Source organism: Rhineura floridana, chromosome 13, assembly GCF_030035675.1.
Source record: "Rhineura floridana isolate rRhiFlo1 chromosome 13, rRhiFlo1.hap2, whole genome shotgun sequence".
NCBI lineage: Eukaryota > Metazoa > Chordata > Lepidosauria > Squamata > Rhineuridae > Rhineura > Rhineura floridana.
The window spans coordinates 6,443,179-6,461,092 of record NC_084492.1 but is presented as its reverse complement, the minus strand read 5'-3'; the positions used below and the strand labels follow the sequence as shown (position 1 = coordinate 6,461,092).

At 44.0% G+C, this 17,914-nt stretch overlaps 1 protein-coding gene across 3 annotated transcripts in view; it reads left to right on the top strand.

Moving 5' to 3' along the window:
• The window catches only part of WDR59 (WD repeat domain 59), an 83,738-nt gene that overhangs the window by 990 nt on the left and 64,834 nt on the right, over window positions 1–17,914 (top strand). Inside the window, exon 1 of one of the 3 annotated variants that reach the window (XM_061593891.1) lies at window positions 8,323–8,451. The exons of 1 other annotated variant lie outside the window; for it this stretch is intronic. In XM_061593891.1, the coding sequence (XP_061449875.1) occupies window positions 8,398–8,451 (54 nt within the window). In that variant the 5' untranslated portion in view covers window positions 8,323–8,397. Of the gene's footprint in view, window positions 1–8,322; window positions 8,452–17,914 lie in introns of those variants that run through there. One more of the 3 variants, XM_061593893.1, reaches the window with a different exon arrangement.

Sequence of the window (17,914 nt, the reverse complement as noted above, 5' to 3'; positions counted from 1 at the left end):
TATTGATAATCCTTGACAAGTTCAATGTTGCATTTACGTCCAACTTTCTTTCAGTAGCACACACATAGTTCCTAGGGGGTCACCCACCCAGATAGTGGGTGGCTAAGGCCTGCTTTGCTTCAGCAGCTGTGGTAGCCTCATGTCCTATCGGATCACATCCCGAGATGTTGTTGGTGGGTAGAGCAGGAGATAGACAGCAAGGTTCCAAGGACTGCTTGGAAGATTTTTTTGTATTTGAGGCTGTGATGGGACTTCTTTCCAAGTACACGTGTACTGGATTGTACTACAGAAACATTTGTGGATGCTTTTTAAAAAGAAAAATGTCAAAGAATAATTACAGATTTTATCTACACAAACATGAAAGAGTCACCCTTTGGGGGGGGGGTGATAAATGCAAAAAGATTTGTGTGTTTGCTGTGCATATCTAGCACAGGCACCTATTTAATTCTGATTAAGAATGGTGAATAATAGTAGAGCCAAGTTGTTGGCCAGATGTATGGGTGCTCCTGAGTCTTAGGCTGTAATTCTATACCCTCTTACCAGGAAATGAATCCCATTCGACTCATTTGGACTGTTTGAGTCGGACCTGTATAGTATTGCACTACTGATCACATGAGTGCAGGGCGAGGGAGAGGGGGAAGGGAAGAGAAGGCTGCCTTTCTGGCCTTTGCTTTCTCCTTTGCTTAGCATTCACATGTACGCAAATACTTAGGATGGATTATTATTTTGTCTGTGTCCCCCCCAATAAGCTTACAATCTAAAGGTGAAACCACTTATGCATAATTCCTTCCGTCCTGGCCTCCACATCTTTTGCACTTCATTTTGTATTTGACTGCTTGTATTATATTCTTAAATTCACCAAGCCCTTCCTGCTGTGTCCAGTACACAGCTGTTCTCTCCTAAGTTTGTAAGGACTCTGGCATAAGGGATCGCCACAGGTAATTATGCTAGATCAGGGCTGGGAAGATTCCAAGGTAATCTGATCTTCTTCTTTTTACTTCAGCTCTCCACCAACTGGAACCAGGGGCAAAATACATCCAGTTAGAACAGGGGCAGCTAACGTGGCCCTCAAGATGTTGCTATCATCCCTGAAAACTGGCCATGCTGGCTGGGACTGATGGGCGTCAGAGTCTCAACATCTGGCATGCCACAAGTTCCCTTCCCCTGACTTAGAATTAAAGAATTCTGTGCCCAGGAACTTCTTGTGAGTTATCAGAACTGAAGTGAGTACACAGGCCTTGCATACAGGTTACCCCAGACTTTCTTCATTTCAAGAATATTTTTTACTGTGGCTGAGATAATTTTGTTGCTGCTGGAGGCCATAATCCTTGCTGATCTGCTGCAAATCATCCAGAGATCTACTAGGAGATTCAGATCTACCGTCTTCCCATGCCTGTCAAGGTCAACCGTGATGGTTAATCTACCAGATCTGTGAGTGGATCCCACAAATTTAGGGCCAGAGTATGTATGCATAAAGGACCAAACTCTTCCAGCAAATTCACAGTGGACTGTACCAATATCTCCATGCAGAACATAAGAAAAATAGCCTACTGAAGCTCTGCCTAAGAGGTCTGGAATGCAAAAGTAAGGAACAGAGAAGAACTAGGAATTGTGGGAAAATGGAGCTTAGGAGATAGAAATGAAGCAGGGCAAAGACTTACTGAATTTTGTGAAGCCAATAATTTGTTTCTCACAAATACATTTTTTGAGCAACCGAAAAGACAACTGTACACGTGGACATCACCAAATGGTCAATATAGGAATCAAATTGATTATATAATTGGTAGCAGAAGATGGAGAAGTTCCATACTTTCTGTGAAAACAAGCCCAGGAGCAGACTGTGGTACAGATCATGAAGTGGTAATATATAAAACCAGAGTAAAGCTAAAGAAGAAGAACAAAGCAATCATAATGCCAAAATACAATTTAAATAACATTCCAGAAGAATATAAAACAAGAAACAGACTTGAGGCTTTAAACTTAGTTGACAGAGAACCAAAACTATGGACTGAAGGCAGAGACATTATCAGAGAAGAATGCAAAAAGACAATACCTCTAGTTCAAAAGAGAGAACGACCTCAGTGGATTGCTGAAGAAACTCTTAAAATGGTTAAAGAGAGAAGGAAAGAAAAAGGAGACAGAAACACAGTCAGAACCCTAAATGAAACAATACAGCGACTAGTACATAGGGACAAAGAGAACTATTACAATGGTTATTGTATAGAAATACAAGACAACAAAAAAGGTAGAACAAGAGCCCTATTCCATAAGATTAGAAAAATTAAAGGGAAATTTAAACCAAGGGTAGGGATGTTGAATAATCAACGGGAACACACTGACTGACCAAGATGAAATAAAAGGAAGAACTCTATAAAAAAAAGAGATACAAGGATGACAGATTCATTCGTGGAGGAACTGTATGATGAAGAACCAGAAATTTTAGAACGTGAGGTGAAACCTGCTCTTAAAATACTTGGAAGAAACAAATCACCGGGAACAGATGGCATACCAATAGAGTTGCTACAAGCTACTGAGACTAAATCTGTCCAAAATTTGACAAAAAATTGTCAGCAAATATGGAAAAAAAAAACAATGGCCCACAGACTGGAAGTGTTCAATATACATCCCAATTCCAAAGAAAGGGGATCCCAGGAAATGTAGTAATTATCGAACTATTGCCTTAATATCCCATGCAAGTAAAGTATGCTGAAGATTCGACAGCAAAGGCTGTTACCATATATGGAGCGAGAAATGCCAGACGTCCAAGCTGGATTTAGAAAGGGAAGAGGCACTAGAGACCATATCACAAACATACATTGGATAATGGAACGGACCAAGAAATTTCAGAAGGAAATCACCCTGTGCTTTATAGATTACAGCAAAGCCTTTGTTTGTGTAGATCATGAAAAACTATGGAATGCTTTAAAAGAAATGGGGGTGCCACAGCATCTGATTGTTCTGATGCTCAACCTATACTCTGGCCAAGAGTAAGGACAGAAACCATCGGAAAGGGTGTGAGACAGCAGTGTATTTTATCACCCTACTTGTTTAATCTATACGGAGAACATATACAGAAAGCGGGATTGGACCAAGATGAAGGAGGTGTGAAAATTGAGGGAGAAATATCAGTAATTTAAGATATGCAGATGATACCATACTCTTGGCAGAAACCAGTAATGATTTGAAATGAATGCTGATAAAAGTTAAAGAGGAAAGCACAAAAGCAGGACTACAGCTGAACGTCAAGAAGGCTAAAGTAATGACAACAGAAGATTTATGTAACTTTAAAGTTGACAACGAGGACATTGAACTTTTCAAGGATTATCAATACCTCGGCACAGTCATTAACGAAAATGGAGACAATAGTGAAGAAATCAGAAGACGGTTAGGACTGGGGAGGGCAGCTATGGGAGAACTAGAAAAGGTCCTCAAATGCAAAGATGTATTACTGAACACTAAAGTCAGGATCATTGAGACCATGGTATTCCCAATCTCTGTATGGATGTGAAAGCTGGACAGTGAAAAAAGCGGGTAAGAGAAAAATCAACTCCTTTGAAATGCGGTGTTGGAGGAGAGCTTTGCTGATACTATGGACTGCAAGAAAGACAAATAATTGGGTGTTAGAACAAATTAAAGCAGTACTATCCCTAGAAGCTAAAATTATGAAACTGAGGTTACCATACTTTGGACACATAATGAGAATGAGATTTACTAGAAAAGACAATAATGCCGGGAAAAACAAGGGAGTAGAAAAAGAGGAAGACCAAATGCGATGGATTGATTCCACAAAGGAAATCACAGACCTGAACTTACAAGATCTGCACAGGGTGGTTCACGACACATGCTATTGAAGGTCACTGATTCATAGGGTCGCCATAAGTCGTAATCAGCTTGAAGGCACATAACAACAAGAGGTCTGGCAGAGAGGGAACCCACCTTTTGTCTGTTTTACAACTGATCTTGTTCCTGACTCACTTCCGTGCTCAAGAAGACTGTAAAAAATAGCCACTGACACACAGAAGGCTGGAGAGCTCATCTAGGTGGTTGGGAAGCTCATCTGGCACGAAGGAAGCAAAGGACCATTCAGCTGCCTGCTCTGGTTCACCTTACGTGTGTCAGAGCCTGAGCCTATATCTGCAGGGCCAGTTCTAAAGGGCTGCCAGGTTGGACACTGGCCCAAGGGCCCCAGAGCTACAGGAGCCCCTGAGGGAACCTCTGCTCCCCTTCTGCGATCCGTGCCCCCCTCCACGCCCCCACTTACCTGTCAGCTGGCTTTTTAGCATTGCCCTTAATGAAGATGGCAGCTGCAGCTTCCCTAGCGTACTGAAGCCGCTGCCGCCATCTTAGTTGATGGCAGAGATGTGAACGTATAGCACGCACATGTGCCATCAACAAAGATGGCAGCGGAGGCTTCATTCCCCTTAGGGAAACTGCGGCCGCCATCTTCATTAAGGGCAATGGTAAAGACTAGACAGGTAGGGGGGCCGTGCGCGTGCACATATGCGCACACCCACCCACCCACCCACTGGGGGGCCAGGGCAAGCTGATGCCCAAGGGCCCCTGCATGCTTGGAGCCGGCCCTGTATATCTGCATTCTAATCCAACAGGATTGCATCCCAACATCCTGTGAGAAATCTTGGAGAACGGGAGAGGTGCCGGAGGATTGGAGACGGGCAAACGTCATCCCGCTCTTTAAAAAGGGTAAAAAAGAAGATCCAGGGAATTACAGGCCGGTCAGTCTGACTTCAATACCGGGAAAGATATTAGAACGGATAATAAAAGAGTCCATTGGCAACTATCTAGATGACAATGCTGTGATTAGTAGGAGCCAGCATGGGTTTGTCAAGAAAAAATCCTGTCAAACTAATCTCATCTCTTTTTTTGATCGGGTCACTAGCTTAGTAGATGGTGGAAATGCTGTAGATGTCATCTATCTAGATTTCAGCAAAGCGTTTGACAAAGTCCCCCACGACCTTTTGATTAGCAAACTAGTCAAATGCAGACTACATGGAAATACTTTCAGGTGGATTCACAACTGGTTGGAAAACCGTACTCAAAGAGTGGTCGTCGGTGGCTCTGCTTTGGACTGGAAGGAGGTTTCGAGTGGAGTGCCACAGGGTTCTGTCCTGGGGCCGATACTCTTCAACATTTTTATCAATGACTTAGATGATGGGGTGGAGGGAAGCCTTATGAAGTTTGTGGATGATACGAAACTGGGAGGGATAGCTAACACAATGGAAGACAGGAATAAAATCCAAAGGGACCTGGATAGACTAGAAAATTGGGCTGAAATTAATAAAATGACATTCAATAAAGACAAATGTAGGATTCTGCATTTAGGCCACAAAAACAAAATGCACGGGTACAGGATGGGAAATACCCGGCTTAGCAGTAGTGCGTGTGAGAAGGACCTTGGAATTGTAGTGGATCGCAAGTTGAACATGACCCAGCAGTGTGATGCTGCGGTAAAAAAGGCAAACACGGTTTTGGGCTGCATAAACAGAGCTATAGTTTCCAGGTCGAGGGAAGTAATAGTCCCACTATATTCTGCATTAGTCAGGCCTCATCTGGAATACTGCGTTCAGTTCTGGGCGCCTCATTTTAAGAAAGATACAGACAAGTTGGAGCGGGTTCAGAAGAGGGCGACGAGGATGATAGCCGGTATGGAGAACAAGTCTTATGAGGAAAGGTTGAAGGAACTTGGCGTGTTCAGTCTGGTGAAGGGGTGACATGATTGCACTCTTTAAGTACCTGAAGGGCTGTCACATAGAGGAGGGTACAGATTTGTTCTCTGCTGCCCCAGAGGGTAGGACTAGGTCTAATGGTTTTAAGTTGCAGGAGCGTAGATTCAGACTGGACATTAGAAGGAACTTCTTGACAGTAAGGGCAGTTCGGCAATGGAACCGACTGCCTAGGGAGGTGGTGGGATCCCCTTTGCTGGATGTCTTCAAGCAGAGGCTGGACAGAGCTATCTGCGGGAGATGCTCTAGCTGTGGATTTCCTGCTGTGAGCAGGGGGTTGGACTCGATGGCCTACAAGGCCCCTTCCAACTCTATGATTCTATTCTATGATATGGTTACTATTTAGAATGCACCTTATTGTGGCAAGTTTTGTGAATTGGTTATCTGTGTCTACAGCTGGTATAGCACAGCGGGGAGGAGAGCCTGGCTGGGAGTCCAGAGTCTGTGAGTTCAAATCCCTACTTGTGTCTCCTGGGTGTAAAAGGCCAGCTAAAGATCACCCCCACAGTGAGTGGCTCAGGTGTTATGTGCCCTGCCACCTGTGCAGCCGTGGGCAAGCTGCATAGTCCCAAGGAGCCCATTTGCCCCCCAGCTGGCAGTTGCAGACAAGGAAGGGGCTGGCTTGTGCAGCTGTGGCAAGCTGAGCAGGCCCTAGGCAGCTGGGGAGGATTAGCCTCAGAGGGAGGCAATGGTAAACCCCCTCTGAATACCGCTTACCATGAACACCCTATTCATAGGGTAGCCATAAGTCAGGATAGACTTGAAGGCAGTCCATTTGCATTTTTATCTGTGTCTGGTCTGCACCCATCCACATGGAGCACCTCCTCTTCTTTGCACAACACATGTGGTGCTTCCAGATTGAATCCCACTCAAAAAAAGTGACCATCACATATTGGCAAATGCAGGTTGCACAATTATAGTTGATTGGGAGGCCTTGCACAATAGATCCACTCCCCCAAACATTTTGACTTTTTGTGGCTAGGAAAATGATGGGGAAATGCACTGGAAAGTGTGGGATAACATTTGCTTAATATGACATCATCTAACCTCCCCACAGACAAATCAGAATGAATGCTCACAATGTCACCTAGCCTCTCTGCAAACCAGTCAGTATGAACGTTCAATAAACAGCATGGAAGCACCCATACTTAATGTTTTTTTTTAAAATCACTTATTAAGTGTTATTTATTATTTTCTAAGTTACACATGATTGATAGAATTACATTTCAATAATCGGAAAAAAACAACAGATTTGGAGAGTACTACATTTTAATAATGGAAGGGTGTTTATAATTTCATAATTCCTTTACTACTGTACTTTCATAATATATTGGGAAATCCACATAAAATGTCAAAATTCATTGTAATCAGGATTGCAGAATTTGATTTAAGCAGGGATTCACTGGTTTTTAACAGAGTTACCGTATTCTGCAGCGAACCAGTATAGAAGGCCAGCAACATTAGACATCAGCAAAGAATACTTCAAATTCCTTTCTCCAGTGTGAACTGCAGCCACCAGTGTGGTTGGGATAGTGGTGGTGGCGGCCCAATGGACCTGAGCTCCAGGTTTTTTTTGTGGCAGGCCTGGACCTCCTCCACTCTCTCCCATTTTTGAAATGTATTTATTTTCCTGTAGAATGGCTGCCCCTCTGCAAAGCTGCTCATCTTAACTTGCCAGAGGCATCTATACTTACATATTAGCACATGCAAATTTTATGCGAAGTTGTGCCATGGGCCTAACTCCTTTAAGTACCCAACAACACCCTTGACTACAACAGAGACTTGACAGAGCCTGTTGTATCTTTGCATGAATCAGTACATTAGGCTTCATTCCTTCCAGTCAGGAAATATACCCTGTAGTCCAGAACAGTGAATATTCCAAAAACACAGTGGGGGGAGCTCCTCTGAGTAATTCTTAAACTCTAAAAGTAAGCCCTATTTCATTTCCGGGGAGGGGGGGGAGTCAGTGCTACAGCCTAACACAACTCTTCCATTGGAGTGTTGTCGCTGTAGACAGCAATTAACCTGGGAAATCCTGCATGCATGGCATGTGCCATAGGACTGGGCTTCTGACCCTCTCGTGTGAGATTGTTTTATTGGCTAGAGATTATGGTGTTTTATTGGTTTCTTTATTAATCGTCTGTTTATTGTTCCGCCACTGTTGGGGTGTGTGTGTTAGATGTTAAGTCGCTTTGGATGAGCTTGCCCAGCAAAATGGCTTTAAAATACCGTTAAATAAATAATGAGAAATGAGCCTCTGACCCAGCCTTTCCCAACCAGTGTGGCTCAAGATGTTGTTGGACCACAACTCCCATCAGCCTCAGCCAGCATTGCCAATGGCTGAGGCTGATGGGAGTTGTGGTCCAACAACATCTGGAGGCACGAGACTTCCAGGCAGGCAAGCCTGATCCCTTAGCCCTTGTCTTTTAAGAAAATGAATATTGGCTCCGGGTTCAAACAACCCAGGTCACAAAACGCAGAGACGGGGGAGGGGTTCATATGTGAGGGAGGTCTGCGTAAAATTCTCTCCAGGCCGCCCACCCGCTTATTCTGGTTTCGCTTGAGACTACATTTCCCGGCAGGCGCGGCGCGTGGTACGTCACGTCCGTCTGACGTCTCCCGTCTGTCGCTCCAGCTGCGTTCTGGGCAGTCCAAGATGGCGGCGCGCTGGAGCAGCGAGAATGTTGTGGTGGAGTTTCGGGACTCGCAGGTAACCGGCTCGGCTCGGCTCAGGGCGGTGGCGCATGCGCCAAGACGGGATGGTCAGCAGGGCCTTGTTTTGGAGAGCGTGGCGGCCTCTTCCTTTCACTCCCCGGGCAAGGGAGAAGCTGTCTTTCCTTTCCGCCTTCTTTCCTCCCACTCACCCACCCAGGAGTGGGGTGCGACCAGACGCCTTAACGCGTCCCTCTGGCGAGGCTAGAGTTGCTCTTGCCCTCAGACCAAGCGGGGCCTACTTTGAGAACTAACTACGAAACCCCCATGACGGCAATGCATTTGTTTATTGGGCCATTGAAAACGTTACAAAAGAACGCGTCAGCTTTCGAGCTCTCCAGAGCTCTTCATCAGGCTAGATAGCAAACAAAGCGTGTGTGTGAGTGCGCGTGCGTTTGGAGAGAATGTTTTTAAGAACTTGGAGCTGGTATACCACAGTGGGGAGGAGAGCCTGGCAATCTCCTAAGAAAGTCAAGATTATGGTTATTAAAATATGATTTATAGATACAGTACAGGCTTTGATTTGTAAAACAATAACAAAAAAGTTTATTCAGTTGTCTGCCAAAATCGTCAGCAATTTTCAAGTAAAGGTGTCCCTGCACTTGTAGTGCGAGTCGTTTCCAACTCTTAGGGTGACGTCTTGCGACGTTTACTAGGCAGACCGTATATATGGGGTGGGATTGCCAGTTCCGTCCCCGGCCTTTCTTTAACCCCCAGCATATGCCGGGTACTCATTTTACCGACCACGGATGGATGGAAGGCTGAGTGGACCTCGACCCCTTTTACCGGAGATTCGACTTCTTCCTTCCGTTGGAATTGAACTCCAGCTGTGAGCAGAGCTTCGGCTGTGTTACCGCTGCTTACCACTCTGCGCCACAGAGGATCTTAATTTTCAAGTAGTCTGCTAAAAATAATAATTGAGAATCACTGTGTTATAGCATAAGCTTTTGTGGACTAGAGCCTGCTTTGTCAGGAGGCTTATACCATAATAAATACATTTTTAGTCTTTAAGGTGCTACAGGACTCTTGGCACCCTGTTGTATCAGATTGATGGTTCATGTAGTTTATAATCTTTCTCACAATGGCCAACCAGTTTTCTGTGGGAAGCAATAGACCTCTCCTGTTGTTGTTTCCCAGTGAATGGTATTCAGAGGATTGGTACCTCTGATCTTGGACTAGTAGCCATTGATAACATTATTCTCTATGATTTTGTGTAATCCCCTTTTAAAGGTGGTTAAGTTGGTGGCCATCACCACATCTTGTGACAGTGAATTCCATACCTTAAGTATATGCTGTGTGAAGAAGTATTTCCTGCATGGAGACTATTCTGCACCAACCTATCCTGCATTGATTTCTAAAGCAGAAAATATTTTTATCTTGATAGATGGTTATAGACAGGTGCAGAAGGGAATCTGCACCCTGTGTCCCTGCCTAGACCTTAATATGTACATATACTAGAGTTAAGATCAACAAAGAACCTTTGTGTCACCTTACTGGCAGGTTTATTGTTGTATAAATAATCTATTGGTCTTTTAAGGTGGATGAAAATTCTTTCATTTGCTGCAACAATGGACTGAACTTGGCTACCCTTGTGGAAATTGTTACTAGGAGCCGAGATATATCTTTTCACACATGCACCCTTCAGAGATTTCTAGAGATCTGGGGGAAGGCACTGAAATCTGAAGGGACAACTTGTACAGCTAAAAAAAACAAAAAACATCCCTAATAGAGGCATTATTTTAGCAGCAACCAGAAAATAGGGATTGTCCCTGGTAAACAGGTACAGTTGGAGGTTATGGGTGCACCTAAAGTCCCTTGGTCAGCTCAGCAATTTAGGGCTATATAAACCACCTACACTTTTCTAAGGATAGACACTTACTGTTGTGCCAGTTCCAGTGGGTCTCCACCTCTGTTTTCTGAAAACGGGGGCACATGATGCTAGTCAAACTCCGCCCCCTTTTACTGTAAAGCCTGGTTGGATCAGCTCAAGTGTGTTTTGTAAAATTCAACTTTATATAGATTTTGCAACTGATTGGTAGATCAACCTGTTACCACTCCAGGTGTGGCCAGTGGAAGCACTTTGCTGTAGGCTTTCGACAGAGGTTCAATTCCTGACATCTCCAACAGGGCTGGGGGCGGCTCCTGTCAGTGCTACCCTGGTTCTGTACATGGAAGCTAGTTACTAAAATAATTGTCCAAGTCATTGGTGGAGAACCTTGGGTCTGCAAGCCTAATTAGGCCTCACTTGGGTCCCAAGTTGGCCTAGAAGGCTATTCCCCATAAACCTTGCCCACAAGTGTATACAGGCACTGGAAAAGATGATTTTTGCCTATTGTTATCATGCTGTCCTGAGAAAATTCCCCAGGAAAGGGAAACCCACTCTCCCTCTCTGGAACCCCAGGAGCTTCCAGTGGTATCCAACGGTGACATCATTTGAGGAATGAATTTACACAAAGATACGGAGATGTGTAGTACTGGTGTTTTGTTTTGTTTTTAAAATAGTCATATTCGGGAAAATTAACCTTTGCTGTTAAGGCTTCCTGAACATTGCGGTGGGGTAACCTGTAGGCCTGTTCATGCTAATTAGATTCTGTACCACTGTTGGGGAGTGCCACTTTTAAAGTAATGTAAAATCAGCTTACTTGTGTTTCTTGCAAAGAGATGGTACAGAGCTCACTGGGAGAAATAGAATCTTGGTCCCCGGCTAGCATGCAGGTTTCCTTGGGGCTGTGTCCTACCTCACGTTCCATTATGTCTGCTGTTAGAGTCAGTATACCCCTGAATGCCAGTTGCTGGGAATCACAAGTGGAGGTGGTGGTGTTGCACTCAGGTCCTGCTTGTAGGTTTCCCAGAAGGCGTGTGTGATTGGCCACTGTCAGAACAGGATGCTGGACTAGATGGGCTTTTGGTCTGATCCAACAGGACTCTTTATTTTTTTTATAAAGATTACAAATACTGTGGAAGAAGCACATTGTCTGTTATTAATTTCAAGACTGCATCTCCACAGCACTTATTTAGCTGACTCCAGCAGACTGCACTGGACAGGGATTTTGGACAACTCTGTTTAACCTACCCAGGCTTAGATGGACAGTTCTGAGACCAGTGCAAGATACGTGCTCTGTGCAGCATGGTTCATGGCATGGGCACTGCTCTTGTCATCTTCTTGTTCCACTTCTAGTTAGAGGATCTCTTGAGTGTGAGGCTTGGTTGCGCAACTAGGAAGAGGCAAGTAACTTCACCTCAAATGCTCCATATGTGGATGCCCCTTGTTTCATTGTTGTGGGAATAGATCCATTACATAGAATTATGGATATCCCTGCTGTAGAATATCTAAGCAGTATGTTACTGAGTAAGTCAGGCAAACTCTCCTCCTAAATGTCTTTCCAAGTACAACATCCCCCCTACACAAGTCACAGTACTCTTCTTAACATAAACCAGAGGGGGAAGAGAAACTTTATGGAAACATGTGCAGATACTCCACTAATGAATTCTTAATTAGGATTAGGATGGTGGACAATTGACTGTCTATTATTTGACAGTATTTGATTGGAGTGAAACCAAGAATACCTGCCTTTCTAATTGCATCATGATGTCATCTGATAGTATAGACACGAATGTGGGATTCTTGCTTCTTAGCCCTCCTGAAGTCTAGGGATACATGTTTATACACACAGTATTGAGAAGTGGGTGCCCTTGTGCCCTACACAATATCCAAAACTCACATTAAAAATAAATGTTACCTTGCGTATAGCTGCTTTGCATTTTATTTAATTTCATAGTAAACAAGAGCCAAAAATTGTTTACTATGAAATTAAATAAAATGCAAAACAAGAGCCAAAAATTGCATACGTTTATATTTGCAAAGCATAGTTAGCTATAGCTCCTTTATTGTGTTGTTTTTGTAGGAGTACTTTGGGGATTGAACGGTGGGCACTCCGTGGTGAGAGGGAGAGATCTTGGGTGGGCATATTGAGCTTCACCCCATCTTTTGGTGAGAGCGCAAGTTGGGGGACAGCAGTTTGGATGGGAGCAGGGCTCTTTCCCAAAAGCACACACTTAGGTGGTTGGTAGGTGGAAGAGCAGGTTATAATGTGGTTCTGCTATGACCCTCTTTAACTATTAGAGCAGTGTGTTGAAAGTAGAGTATATGGCAAGTGTGCATGCGTGAGTGAGTGAGAGCTGAGGGTGACTGGAAGATCAAATGGAGGTTGAGTGAATTATGTATGGAGTGTGTCTGTGGTGTGTGGAGGCATGTAGTGAAAGTAGAAGACTGTGGTGTGTGTGATGGAAGGATGGTTGGGTGTGTTGATGTGCCAGGATGTGTCTGGGCAAGAGAGAGGATGAGAAATGGTGGGGAAGATGCCCTTATAATAGTCTTTGCAGGAGGGGGATGGCATGATGGGGTGGGGCTTTGTCAGAGAAATGGGGGGCCCAGGTGGCCACAGCCCATGGTGGTTTTATTAGTGAATGGCAGGTTGGTTCACAATAAAACCTCACTCATTGGTGATATGATCACGAATGAGGGGGTTGGCCTGATGTGCATTACTGATACCTAGATGAGCGAGCTGGGCATAGTAGATCTGACCCAGTTTTGCCTGTCTGGGTAATCGATGCATCACCAGGCCAGGTTAGAAGGTTGGATGGGTGAGTTGCTGTGATCCATGAAAGCTCCATCGTGCTCACCAGAAAATCCCTCCGCCCTGGTGTGAGTTATGAGGACCTGTACCTGATGTTAGGCCAAAGAGACAGATTGGAGATGCTATTGGTGTACCACCCACCATTCTGCCCAGTGGCCTCTATTAACAAGCTGGCTGAGGTGGTCTCAGATGGAGTGTTGGAAAATCCCAGAACTTTGGTCCTGGGTTTTTCAACATTTCTGCCAAGGCCAGTGTGACAGCAATAGCTTGGCACTTTATGGCTTCCATGACAACCATGAGATTCAACTGTTTCTGTATGTCAGTGCCCCAAGTCAGAGAGCAGGGCATACCCTTGATTTAGCCTTTGCCTCTTGGTGTAAGGGGGATGGTCTGGACATGGGGAGGGGTAAAATTGTTGGCTTGTGTGCGTTGTTGTGTGAAACAGCATACATTACGTTGGAGTTAAGTTGAGCAAGAAACTTCTTCAGAGCATGTTAAGAGTCTTTATTGAAAGACATTAAGGCCAGAGGCTTAAGAGTAAATACATGTAGAGATTCTTCAGTCACCCCCCTTCTGGTACATCTCTCTCCATAGATAAACACAAAAGACAGCCTCTCAGCTCAGAGGCATAATTCAGAAGAGGACAACACATAGACTCTGTTAGAACTTTCCCAGTCGCTATCAGATGGCTACCATAGCAACGACCCTGGCAGTCCGTTCCCAGACAGACCATAGACATAACTCCCCCTTAACCACAGTTACGTCTTCACACTTGCAGGCTTCATGGAAAACTACTAGAGACAGTAATGCCTACTGGTCACCAGCCAAACAAAAATTATCCTGTTGTCATTGTCAGATCACTGTCTGGTGAAGTTTTGCATCATGGTGCCAGTCCCCCCCGTAGCAGCAGGGTACCCCTTTAAGATGGTCTGTCCCAAAAGGAATCTAATGGATTCCTCAATGCTCTGGGGGATTTTCAAAAGTCAGAGCTGGCAATTTTATTGAGACTTTAGTTTCTCTGTGGAATGGTGATGCGTGACGCGGCATCAACACAATCACTCCCAAGTGCTTCCTCTAACAGTGTCATGATGATGATTCGTGTGTTGGTAACCTCCCAACTGGACTACTGTAATGCACTCAATTTCCTTAGGATTGGTTCAGAAGCTGCAGCTGGTGCAGAATTCTGTATCCGGGTTGTTGAGTGGAGCACCTGGACATGCTTGTATTACACCCATGCTGAGTGAACTGCACTGGCTACCAATCAGCTAGCGGGTGATGTTCAAGGAGGGCAACGAGGATGTTCAGGGGACTGGAAACAAAGCACTGCGAGGAGAGACTGAAAGAACTGAGCATGTTTAGCCTTGAGAAGAGAAGACTGGGGGAAGATATGATAGCCCTCTTTAAGTACTTGAAAGGTTGTCACACAGAGGAGAGCCAGGATCTCTTCTCGATCGTCCCAGAGTGCAGGACATGGAATAATGGGCTCAAGTTGCAGGAAGCCAGATTTCGACTGAACGTCAGGAAAAACTTCCTGTTAGAGTGGTACGACAGTGGAACCAATTACCTAAGGAGGTGGTGGGCTCTCCAACACTGGGGGCATTCAAGAGGCAGCTGGACAGCCACTTTGGATTCCTGCATTGAGCAGGAGGTTGGACTCGATGGCCCTTCCAACTTTATGATTGTATGATTAACATATGGGGCCAGGTTACGTGTAAGATTGCCTAACCATATATAGACGTGCAAGATCACTTAGATCAGGAGTGGCCACTCTGTGGCTCTCCAGATGCTGCTGGACTACAGCTCCCATCATCCATCATCTGGGGAAATTCTATTTATTTATTTATTTATTTTGTTTAATTTATAAACCGCCCATAGCCAATGGCTCCCTGGGCGGTGTACAACATGGAATGATACAATAATCAACAAAAGTCACGAAATACAAAATACAGGTACATAATAACAATAAAATAAATTGAAATGACTAAAATATTAAAATATTAAAAGCATTAAAATGCCTGGGAGAATAGGAAGGTTTTGACCTGGCGCCGAAAGGATAACAGCGTAGGCGCCAGGCGTACTTCCTCGGGGAGACTATTCCACAATTCGGGGGAAATTCTACTCGTGGTGCCACACCCTACAGAATATCAAAAGGTGGAGACCCAGAAATGGGCATTTTCTGCTATTGCCACTGTATTATGGAATGCCCGTCCCTCTGCCTTACTAACAGTTGCATCTTATAAAGGCATATCTTGTTACCTTGACCCAGATAGGACACTGATTTTGTTTTTTATATTCTTTTATATTACTGTTTTACTAATTTTATGTTATAGTTTTTGTTTTAATGATAATGTATATTGCTTTTATGTTGTGCATCACTTAGAGATTTAAAAAATATTACACAGTTTATAAATGCTTTTAAATAAATAACAGCAACACCAGGTTTGCACAAACTATTTCTTCAGTTTAGCAAACACTTCTTCTGCCACGCTCTTTAAGGATGGAGTTAAATTGAGGAGGTAGCAGGAGCTTTCCTCAACTCCTCAAATGTTTGTTCATGTGAACATTTAACAAAGTGGAACCCTTGGCTGTCTCCCTTCCCATTTTCCCCAGGATGCTTCTATCTTGCAGAATTCAGAGGCGTACACAAAAAGAACCTCTCCTTACTTCACTGGACGAGATCTTCTTTGTGTGGAAGAGGAAGAGAATGTATTCCATCACATAAAGAGCATTTGCCATCTTGAATCATCTCTCCAGGGGCACCAAATATGTTTGGCCTTTGTTGAGAGGAACACTACCTGGAATCGAGTAGAAAAGAGCCTAGATAGCTGGAGATTCTTTACATGTATAATATTTATTAGAATTTTCAAAAAGTACAAAATTGTTGGCACATTACCTTATAATGAGAGAGTGTGATCAATAATTGTTAAAACATTGCAGCATAGCACCAACATTAAAAGAAGACAGGTTACACCCACTTACAAAAGCATGAATGGGCTTTGTTGTTTTATTAATATGTTAAAAGACATTTTCCCTTGAAGAAGAGTATGGACCCAGGCAAGAAATAGCTTTTTCTTTGTGCCTGCAAGTAATTAACTGAAGCAGGCGGAATCTGGGCTGCCAGGAACAGATGAGCCGTTTCATTTAGTTTAGCAAGCAGCAATGTTTGTGTTGATAAAAATAGGTTGATTTGGATCCTGTAAAATTCCCCCTGGATCTGTAGAGCTTGTCTACCGTAGCATAGGGGGAGTGTTCTGTCTGATGCTAAAGGAACTCAACAGGATCTCCTTGGTGACAGTGAGGATGTGTATGAATGCTGTAAACAAAAGGTGGGGGTCCTCAGGCACAGGGATGACATGTGGCCCTCCAGGCCTCTCTATTTGGCCCTTGGGACTTTTACACAGGCTGCACCCCTCACTGGCCTTGCTTCACACCTTGCTTGAGTCTTTTTGCCTGGCTGAAATGTGCCCTTGAACTCTGATCATGATTCTTGCTTGTTGGATGGAGGATAGAGAGGAGTATGAGTATAGAAACTAACTACTGCATAGAGCTAAAATGTAAATGTACTGCCTTCAAGTTGATTCCAACTTATGGCGACCCTATGAATAGGGGTTTCATGAGGCTGAGAGGCAGCGACTGGCCCAAGGTCACCCAGTGAGCTTCATGGCTTATGTGGGGATTCAAACCCTGGTCTCCCAGGTCATAGTCCAACACCTTAGCCACTATACCACACTGACCCTGCATAAAGCTAACATTTACAATAATTGTTCCTCCCACTTTTGCCTCTGGCCCCACCCTACACGGACTGGTGGTCCCAGAAAGGTTGCCCAGAAGAGAATGTGGTCCATTGGCTGAAGACATTTCCCCACCCCTGCTAGAAACGCAGACCACATGAATATTCTACCTCAAGAGTGCAGCTAGATTTCTACTGTATTGCTTCTTGTGTTTAGGGAGAAGCTTTTGAGGTTCTGCAAGTACCAATACGATGTTCAGGGTGTATCATTAAAAAAAAAATAAATTGGTAGAGAGAGATCATCCTGACTTCAGGTAAAAAGAAATGCTTACTGTTGTCCTGTGTGAGCTTTGAGCTAAAAAGTGCAAAATCTTAATAAAGTGTAGAGCTGTGTAGAAATGAATCCTTGGAATAAACTGAACATGGGTAAATGTAAAGTGTCATATGTTGTTTATTGATCCATCCACGGTTTCATTTCTAGTTCCCAACATTTTGTTACTTTCAAAATGCCAAAGAAAGAGGACCCAGGATAGGATTCTCTGCATGTAGCAGCAGACATGATTTTTAATGGTTTGGGTCCTGAGAGAGCAATTTTAGCTTAAACCTCATAAGCATCTCCAAGTGCATTCCTTTCCTTTCTCCCACATCCGTGAATGGCTGACATTCATTCCTTTGAGCAACAGCAAAGCACTGCTGCACTTGACTAGGCTACATTTGGGGTTTTCCAGGATTTGGGAGGAGGCAATGCTGTGCCATTTAACACTAGTAAGATCCTCTTTTAAAAGGAGCTGTAATGTCTTAGGAGGGCTGCGGTTTAGTCTTTCAAATAATTTCACCTCAGACAACTAGGCTTGTGGTTAATTGCAAGCACATACAAAACACATAGGTGGATTTGTGTGTACAAAATGCAACGTGAGTATGAGCATATGCTGAAAATTGGTTCAAGGTTGCGATTTCTCGTCAAGGTTCCCCAGCAACCGTCTCCTGTGCTCTAGTCTGTTCACCACTTCAGTCTTACTTTTATTATTTCATGCATGAATAGCTTCCCATGAGGCATCCCAAAGCAATTTAGAATGTAATAACATAGATATAAA